The 9,029-nt window shown below is 66.8% G+C and overlaps 2 protein-coding genes across 2 annotated transcripts; both read right to left on the bottom strand.

The window, feature by feature from the left end:
- Window positions 1–712: 712 nt before the first annotated feature.
- Window positions 713–1,126, bottom strand: LOC118648698 (the record flags this gene model as incomplete). Its single annotated transcript, XM_036295079.1, has 1 exon — window positions 713–1,126. A coding segment is annotated over exon 1 (414 nt), but the record flags the coding sequence as incomplete, so codon positions are not given.
- Window positions 1,127–3,830: 2,704 nt separating this feature from the next.
- LOC118648697 (collagen alpha-1(I) chain-like) lies at window positions 3,831–6,524 on the bottom strand. The gene has a single exon (XM_036295078.1). The coding sequence runs from the start codon at window positions 6,522–6,524 to the stop codon at window positions 3,831–3,833; it is 2,694 nt and encodes an 897-aa protein (XP_036150971.1).
- Between the last annotated feature and the right edge of the window lie 2,505 nt (window positions 6,525–9,029).

Raw genomic sequence — 9,029 nt, 5'->3', positions numbered from 1 at the left:
CCCCGCCGAACTTGTCGCGAAGGCCCGCCTACCCCGACTGCGCACCCCTCCCTCCGCTCCCCGACGTGGGGGAGAGATTCAGAGGGGGGGGCGCGCAGCATCATGCCTCTCGCCCGGTTCCAACACCCCGGTACCGGGCGGAGGGGGGCGGGCAAACGGGCGGCATCACACGACGCGCTCGCCCGTCCACCCGCCTACACACCCCGGCCAGCGTCGGGCTCCAACAACGCGGGCCGGGGGAGGGCGAGGCGGCGCCGCCGTCGTCGACGCTATCGACGCAGCGCCGCCCCGCCCGTTCCGCCTCTCAACGTCACCGCTCCCATCAACCGGAGCGGCGCGTCCTCAGCGGGGAAAGGAGGGGGGGGGCCACCAGGCCCGCCCCTCCCAAAGAAGGCACGCGGGCCCAGGCGCCCGACACCCCCACTCCTCCCCCCGCCGACCATCCCAAGTAAGGGCCCTCGCCTCCAGCGAGAGCCCCCCCGGCTATCCGAATCGACGGCGGGGAGGCAAACGATGGAGGAAGCCCGACGCTAGTTGCGTCCGGTCGTCCCCCCCGCCAGCCCCCCATACCGTCATCCCTCTCCCCTCCGGGTAATCCCCGCATCTCTAAGATGCGCCGGGATCCCCCGGAGACAGCGGCGGCGGCGACCCTCGTCACCGCCCGCCCATCCGCAGAGGGCGAGGAGGGTGGACTAACCTCCCCCCTCCTTACCCTCTCGTCCGCCTCCCTCCGCTCCATGATCGCGGAGCAGAAGGAGGAGAACGCCCTCCAATTTTCCCGGGAGGCGGTCGCGACCCGCACGACCGCCCCCAGGGAGAGGTCCGACGGGCGAATGGTCTCCACCAACGCCCGCCTCGCCTCGTTGTGCGCGGGACACGCCGACAAGGCGTGCTGCGCCGAGTCGGCCGCGTCCCCGCACTGGTGGCAGCCAGCGCCGCCCTCTTTGCCTATGCGGCACAGGTAGTCCCCGAAGCACCCGTGCCCGGAGACCACCTGCGCCACATGGAAGGTGACCCTTCCCCTCGCCACGTCGACCCACTGATCCAGAAGCGGGCCGACCGCCTCCACAGTTCTGCGGCCGTACCGGAGGTCCCCCGCCAGGAGCCGGCGCTTCCACCGCGCCATCATCTCCCGGCGGGCGGCCTCCCCCGCCTCACCCACGGCCCTCGCGGTCACCTCCCCCCCTCCGCGCAGCCTCGCCGCCCTAAGGGCCCAGTACGCGTCGGCCCTAGCCCGCGCGACCAGGTCCCAGGGCGGGACACACGCGAGGACGGCGCCGGCCGCCACCGCCACCGTACGGTACGACCTGGACAGGCGAACGGCCATCCTGCGCTCGACCGGACGCAGGGGGGCCATCGCCCGGTCCAGGTCGACCCCTCTCCCCTCCCGGGCCCAGATTGGCGCTCCGTAGAGCGCCATGGAGAGGACCACCGACGCGTACAGCCGTCGGGTCCCCCCCCCGGGCCCCCCACATTGGGGAGCAGCCGCGACAGCGCCGCCGCGGCTTTCCCCAGGCGAGGCGCGAGGCGAGCAAAGTGCTCGCGGTATCGCCCGCGGTCGTCCAACACCAGGCCCAGGTACCGGATGGAGCGGCCGATCTCCACTCGGCCGCCCGCCACCCGGACGAACCCGGGCCTCGCCCTCCCCGGGCCAAAGGCCATCGCCTCGGTCTTATCGACCGAGACGCGAAGGCCCAAGGCCCCGATGCGTCCGACCACGGCGGCCACCGCATTCGCCCGCCCGCGCCTCCGCCTCCCATCTTTCTCCCCCAGCCGCCAGGACTAGTGTGTCATCCGCGTAACACACGACCCGGCAACCGGGGGGCAGGGGGACCCTGAGGACGCTGTCGAACGCGAGGATCCACAAGAGCGGCCCTAACACCGACCCCTGCGGGACCCCGCGCGTCACCGGGACCCGGCGAGCCGGCTCGCCGGGCCCCGCCCCCACCAACAGCCACCTATTGGAGAGGTAGCTCCGCACCACCCTACGGAGGTACGGAGGCACCCCCCCCCTCCTCAGTGCCCCCCTGATGTGGCACCAGGGGAGGGAGTTGAAAGCGTTTTTGATGTCTAGGGACACCGCGATCAACCCCCCCCCCTCCTCCATGCCGCGGGCCACCATCGACTCCACCTCCCCGATGGCGTCGATGGTGGACCTCCCCCGCCTAAAGCCGAACTGGGACTCGTGTAAACCACGAGCCCCGTCGGCCCCCAGGCACCGTAAGATCCGCGAGGCCAATACCCTCTCGAGCACCTTCCCGAGCTCGCCCAAAAGGCAAATCGGGCGGTAACTCGAGGGGTCCCCGGGCGGCCTGCCCTCCTTCGGGAGGAGCACGAGGCGCGCCTCCTTCCACACCCCGGGGAAAACCCCCTCCTCCAGGCAGGCGTCGTAAACCCGGCGGAGAGAGCCCTCCAGCAGGCCGCCCGAGCAGGCGATTACCCGCCCAGGGATACCATCCGGGCCGGGGGCTTTCACCCCCCCACCCCGGAGCCGCCTGATGGCCTCGCGGATCTCATTCGCGGAGACCCTCCACCCTTCGCCGTCCGGGGGGGGCCCTCGTTGGCTCCGCCCAGCCGGCGGCGGCCCGGCTTCCGCCGGATCCGCCGGGAAGAGGGCCTCCACGATTTCCCTCATCGGGTCCCCTTCTCCCCCGGCACGCGGGGGAGGAGGGGCCCCGCTCCCCCGCACCATCTTACCCATGACGATCCGATAGGGTCTCCCCCACGGATCGTCGTCGATGGTGCGGAGGAGCTCCTCCCAGGCCCTATTTTTGGCCGCGGCTATAGCGCGGCCAAGGAGCCTCCTCGCGGCCCTGTACCCATCCCAGGCCTCCTCGACGGTGGCGAGGAGCCCGGGCGACGGGGAGGAGCCCATTCTCCTCCTGGCTCTCGTCCAGCCTCTCCTGGCCGTAACCGCGGCCCGCCGCAGCCCGGCCAGCTCGTCGGACCACCAGTACACCGACCGCCGGACCTGTCGTCCCACCCTGGGCATCGCGAAGTCGCACGCCCGGGCGAGAAGACCCGACAGGGCACGCGCCCCGCACTCCGCGCGGTCCGCCCCAGGCGGAGGGCCCCCGGCGCCCGACCACGTCCCAGCCTCGAGGAAGCCGCGGAGCCGGTCGCAATCCAGCCTCCCCACGGCCCACCTTTTAAACGGCCCGGGCGCGTCCCGGCGCCGGTCCCGCCATCCCCCCGGGGCCCTTCCCCGGCCCACCGCGATCTCCATCTCTATGTATCGGTGGTCCGACAACGTTTCGACGTCGTCCACGACGCGCCAGTCCCTAACCCAGGGACGCGCAGAGGGGGAGGCCCACGTGAGGTCCACGATAGACTCCCCCCTCCACGCCACGCACGTCGGGACTCCGCCGACGTTGAGCAGGACGAGGCCAAGTTCCGCCGCCCAGTGCTCAACGACCTCCCCCCTGACATCGGTGTGCGGGGAACCCCAAGACGCGGCTTTTGCGTTGAAGTCCCCCGCCACCAGGGTCGGCCGTCCCAGGGAGGCTCTGATGCGAGCCCCCAATTCGTCCAGCTGTTGCTGGACCCGCCGAAGAGGCCAGGAGGGAGGGAGGTACACCGCGACGATGTCCACCTCCCCCCCCCGGGCCCACACATAGGAGGCCCCCTGTCCCCCCATCCCAAAGGAGACGGCAGCACCGCGCGGCCACGTTACCGCTACGGTGCCGCCGTCATTGCGGAGCCAAACGGGGTCCCCCGGCGGGACCCGGTACGGCTCCGCAACCACCCCGACCGCCCCGCCGCGCTCCAGGAGCCGCTGCATAAACAGGTCCTGGGCACGGCGGGCGTGGTTGAGGTTCGCCTGGACGACCCTAAGGCGCATTGTGGACACTCAACGAGGCGTCCTCCGCGCCCTTAGGGTCGTCCCGCGATTCCCTCTGCGGCAGGGGCGGCCCCCCGCCCCCCTCCGGCAAGGGGTCCACCTCCATAGGCCCCTCGGTCGCCGCCGCAGCAACAGCGGCAGCGGCCCCGCCCAGTACCGGGCTAGGGCCCCCGGAAGGGGGCCCGCCGCTCCCCGCGTTCCCCGGCGCGGCAGCGCCCGAGCGCGCCTCCCGCGCCGGAGGCAGGCCGCCCCGGACCACCGGGGCGCCGCACTGCGGACCGCCCACTCGGTGACCGCACGGGCGGCCCGCCCTCGCGCACACGGGGCATTTTACGGGCGCCGTACACCCGGCCGCCCGGTGCCCCGCTCCCCCGCAGCGGTAGCAAGTGTCACTCCTGTCCTCCTTGCTACCGCATACGCTCCTGACGTGCCCCCTCTGCAGGCATCTAAAGCACTGCAGAGGGCGCACGCCCAGGAGCTCCGCCCGCACCCGGAACCAGCCCCCCACCACTAGGCGCCCCCCATCGACGGCGGCGATCCGGTTCGCCGCCGCCAAGGGGCATCGCGCCCAGACGGTGAAGAGGCCGCCCGGGGCTCTCCTGGGCTCCCCCAACTTAATGTCCCCGACAGGACACCCCCCTTTGTCGGCCAACGCCCGACTGATTTCGTCGGGCGTGACCGATTCCTCCAGGCCACCCAGCCTAAGTTCGGCCATTTTGACCGGCTGGGTGACCCTAACACCCTTCTTTCCTTCCAACACCTGGCGGAGTTTCTCCGCCAGGCGGTCGGCTCCGTCCTGGCCGTCCCTATTGGGGACTTCCAGGAGCAGAGCCCCTGTCTGCGCCCTTCTGGGCCTGACCTCGGAGACCCCGAGAGACGCCAGGTCTATCTTTGACCTGGCCTCCCTCAGGGTCTCCGCATAGGCCCCATCCTCGCACGTGACGGCGACCGCCCGGGTGGCCGGCGTCCTCCTCGCCTTGCCACCCGACGCGCGTCGCACCGTCACGTCGGCGGCTGCCGCCGGGGGGGCGGAGGGCACCGGAGCCCCCCGCCCATCCCCGGCAGCACCGCCCTTACCCTTACCTTTATCCTTACCCCGCCGGGCAGCACCACCCCGGGCCCCCGAGGGGGCGGCGGAGGCGACGCTCGCATACGAGCGAGTCGCCCCGCCGCCCCCCGGAGGAACCGGGGCGGGGCCCGCGCCGGAGGCCGCCCCGCCCGCGCCCGCCGGCCCAACGGCCGGCGGGCCCGGCGCAGCAGCCCCCGCCGGCGCAGGACCAGAGGTGCCCGCACCCGAGCCCCCGGGTCCCCTGCCCCCCTTTTTCTTCCTCTTCTTTTTTTGGCGACCCTTGCCGCCGCCGTCCCCATCGCCGCCCTCACCCCCGGGAGGAGGAGGAGAAGGGGCCCCAGCCGTCCCGCCGGCGACGGGGAGGGAGGGGCCGCCCAGCGGACCAGCCGCGGACGGCCCACCCCCCCCGACGCCGCCGGACCGGCGGGCCCCCCGACCCGCGGCTGCGGCCACCACCCCGGGTCTCTCGGCCAGCCACTCCCCAAAAATGGCGTCCAGCCGGGCCATGAAGGCCGCTTTGAGGTCCACCCCGGCGAGCAAGCGCCCAATTTGGGCGCTCACGGCCCCCTCGTCCGGGATGCTCCTCTCCCTCCCCCCCAGCGTGGGGAGCACGAGCGGGGGGAGCGCGACCAACCCGCCGCCGCCCCCGCCGCCCGGTCCCCCCCCCGTCCCGCGGGTCCCCTCGCCCAGGACCGGCCCGCCCTCGCCTCTCCCCACCGACCGCGGCGGGGAAGGGGGCGGGTCCATGTCCATCGCCGTGTGTCCCTCGACGCACGGCAGAGAGAGCCGCGTCTCACGAGTCCCCCCGTGCGGGGACGGCGATCCAAACCTAGCGGCCGCCTGTCGCCGCTCCAAGGACGGCAGTTCGGCCGCCCTATCCCGGAGGGCCCGGTTCTCCTCCCTGAGCTGGCCGCTCTCTTTCCGAGCGGCCTCCAACTCTCTCCGGAGAGCGGCCATCTCATCGGCCTCCCTCTCCTCCGGCGGCTTTTGAGCCTGCAGCGACAGCAGCGTAGCACACGCCGCTGCCCTGCAGGTCTCCTCCCTAATTTGCTTCGCGATGCTGCCTTTTAGGCCCTTGGAAATTCCAGTGCACTTAAGCACGGCCTCGACACTCATCGCGATAGCAGCAGCCAGGTCATTGACCGGCGCCCTCCGGTACTCCTCCGCGTACCTTTCCATCATACCGGACCCCTGTTTCCGGAGCTTCTCCGAAAGCCCGGTCATGGGGTCCAGTATGGCCCTTTCTTCCTCTAGGGCCAACTCCTTACGGGAAGCCTCCACCAGGCGCTCCTTGGCCCGAGCCAATTGAGCAAAATCGCCTGTGGTGGCTGGCCTCCCCCTCCCCTTTCCCTTCTCTCCCTCCTTGACGGGGCCACCCCCGCCCACTGATGGCTCACCGCCGCTGTCCAACACAGTGTCCGAAATTTCGGCCACCGTGGAGACCAGCGACGGCGCTGGCGAGACGCCTCCCTCCCTGCCTCCCGCGGCAGTCTCGCCTCTGGCCAACTTTCGTGAGCGGCCCTCATCCGCGTGGGACTCCTCCTCCGACTCGGAGTCACTCGCTAATCCTAATCTGCGCTTATAGCGCTTCCCCTTACCCGACACAAAAGACATTATGAAAAGAAATGTAGAGTATCCCGCTTCCCATCACGGCTCCACCGACCGGGCGTGCCCTCACCCACCCGAGGACCAATAAATTGGCCCCGGGACGGGGCCCCGAGTTCCCCCGGGGGGTCGGCATATGCCTCGGGCCGGGGGAATAACCATCCCCGGCACTGGGCTCCCGCCCCTTACTGACCCGCGGACCGGGGCATCAAGGCCCACGGCATCGCGGGCTTTCAGGGGTCCCGGGCCTCCGACGTCCCGGGCACCGTGATGGGTGGCGCCACCCGGGGGGCCCCACGGACGGATGGATCCCAGGAGGCTGCGCCTCCTCCAGGGACTTGCCCGCCGTGGCGACCGGCACGCCCCCCCTCCGCGGGGCAATGCCCTCCACGGAGAGGGAGCTCCGCCTACCCGCCGGGACGACTTCGAGGGGACGCAGGAGCCGTCCCGACGGGTTACCCGTCCCACGTCGCCGCCAGGCCCAGACCTCGGGTTACCCCCAAGCGGCCCCGGCGGCCCAATCCCCGGGCCCCGACCTCGGAGTAAGTCCGAGCGGCCCCGGGAACCGTCCCATCCCTTGTCGCCGGGCCCCGACCCCGGAAACGTCCGGGCGGCCCCGGCGACCTCCCCAGTCACATACCCATCCCCGGGGAAAGGAAAGGGAGGCGGAAGAGGGAGGAGAAGGGGCCCCGAAAGGCGGAGCCCCCCCCACACACCCCACCACCGCCACCCCCTCCCCCCCACGCGCCAAAGAGAGGAAGCGGGGTTCTCCAAATGGAGGGCCCCCCCTCTCCGGCGCTCCCCCCCAGGTTCCTTCTCCCTGGGCCCCCCCAAAGGATCGGGACTCCCCGAACCGGGGGGAGGATAGAGATCCTCCCCTAACGGTGCCGGTTCACCGGGGGTTTGAAGTCGGGGTCTCCATCCCCTACCAGCGATGGGACTTATCCCCTCTAGCGGGGAGCCCTAAGGAGTCGCTGGCCACCTCTTGTGCGGGAACCATCCAGGTCGAAGACCCGGGCGGGCCCCGCACCGTGCGCTCTTAGACCCCCAGCGGCCCGCGGCCCGTCTCCCAAGCGGACAAGTCCGCCCAGGATCGGGGCCCAGAGCCACCGGGAGAGCCCTCTCACCACGACAAGGTGGCGCACAACGAGAGGGAACCTAACCTAACCTAACCTAACCTAACCTAACCTAACCTAACCTAACCTAACCTAACCTAACCTAACCTAACCTAACCTAACCTAACCTAACCTAACCTAACCTAACCTAACCTAACCTAACCTAACCTAACCTAACCTAACCTAACCTAACCTAACCTAACCTAACCTAACCTAACCTAACCTAACCTAACCTAACCTAACCTAACCTAACCTAACCTAACCTAACCTAACCTAACCTAACCTAACCTAACCTAACCTAACCTAACCTAACCTAACCTAACCTAACCTAACCTAACCTAACCTAACCTAACCTAACCTAACCTAACCTAACCTAACCTAACCTAACCTAACCTAACCTAACCTAACCTAACCTAACCTAACCTAACCTAACCTAACCTAACCTAACCTAACCCAAACCAAACCCAAACCAAACCCAAACCAAACCCAACCAAACCCAAACCAAACCAAACCAAACCCAAACCAAACCCAAACCAAACCCAAACCAAACCCAAACCAAACCCAAACCAAACCCAAACCAAACCCAAACCAAACCCAAACCAAACCCAAACCAAACCCAAACCAAACCCAAACCAAACCCAAACCAAACCCAAACCAAACCCAAACCAAACCCAACTCAACTCGGTTAGGACTGCCAATCAAACCGCAACCACCACATTGAAAATACCCAAAGTCGAGACCTAACTTCAAAGAGGGGGAGTTAGGTCTCCAAAGGTCAAAGTCGAATCTTAAAAAAAAAAAAAAAAAAAAAGGTTAGGTCTTAAAAAGGTTAGGTCTGGAAAAAGGTTAGGTCTGGAATATTAAAGTTTCGTCTCGAAAGGTTAGGTCTCAAAAATTTCAAAAAAAATTTCCAAAAATCGGTCCAAAATTTGTCGTGCCAAAACGCGTTTCTCGACCTTCTGAATCGATTGGTACAGTCGTAACTTGACCGGTTTTTCCAACCAAATGTAAGACTAGGGACTTAGAAAAATTTCAAAAAAATTCCAAAAATTCCAAAAATCGGTCCAAAATTTGTAGTGCCAAAACGCGTTTTTCGACGTTCTGAATCGATTGGTATAGTCGTAACTTGACCGATTTTTCCAACCACTCATAAGACTAGGGACTTAAAAAAATTTCAAAAAAATTCCAAAAATTCCAAAAATCGGTCCAAAATTTGTCGTGCCAAAACGCGTTTCTCGACCTTCTGAATCGATTGGTACAGTCGTAACTTGACCGGTTTTTCCAACCAAATGTAAGACTAGGGACTTAGAAAAATTTCAAAAAAATTCCAAAAATTCCAAAAATCGGTCCAAAATTTAAGGTGCCAAAACGCGTTTCTCGACGTTCTGAATCGACTCGT

Source organism: Monomorium pharaonis, unplaced genomic scaffold, assembly GCF_013373865.1.
Source record: "Monomorium pharaonis isolate MP-MQ-018 unplaced genomic scaffold, ASM1337386v2 scaffold_602, whole genome shotgun sequence".
NCBI classification, from domain to species: Eukaryota; Metazoa; Arthropoda; class Insecta; order Hymenoptera; family Formicidae; genus Monomorium; species Monomorium pharaonis.
This window is presented reverse-complemented; position numbering and strand designations above follow the sequence as displayed.

Coding starts and splice junctions, on each gene's coding strand:
- LOC118648697 (XM_036295078.1), bottom strand. CDS start 6,524: ATGTCTTTTGTGTCGGGTAAGGGGAAGCGCTATAAGCGCAGATTAGGA.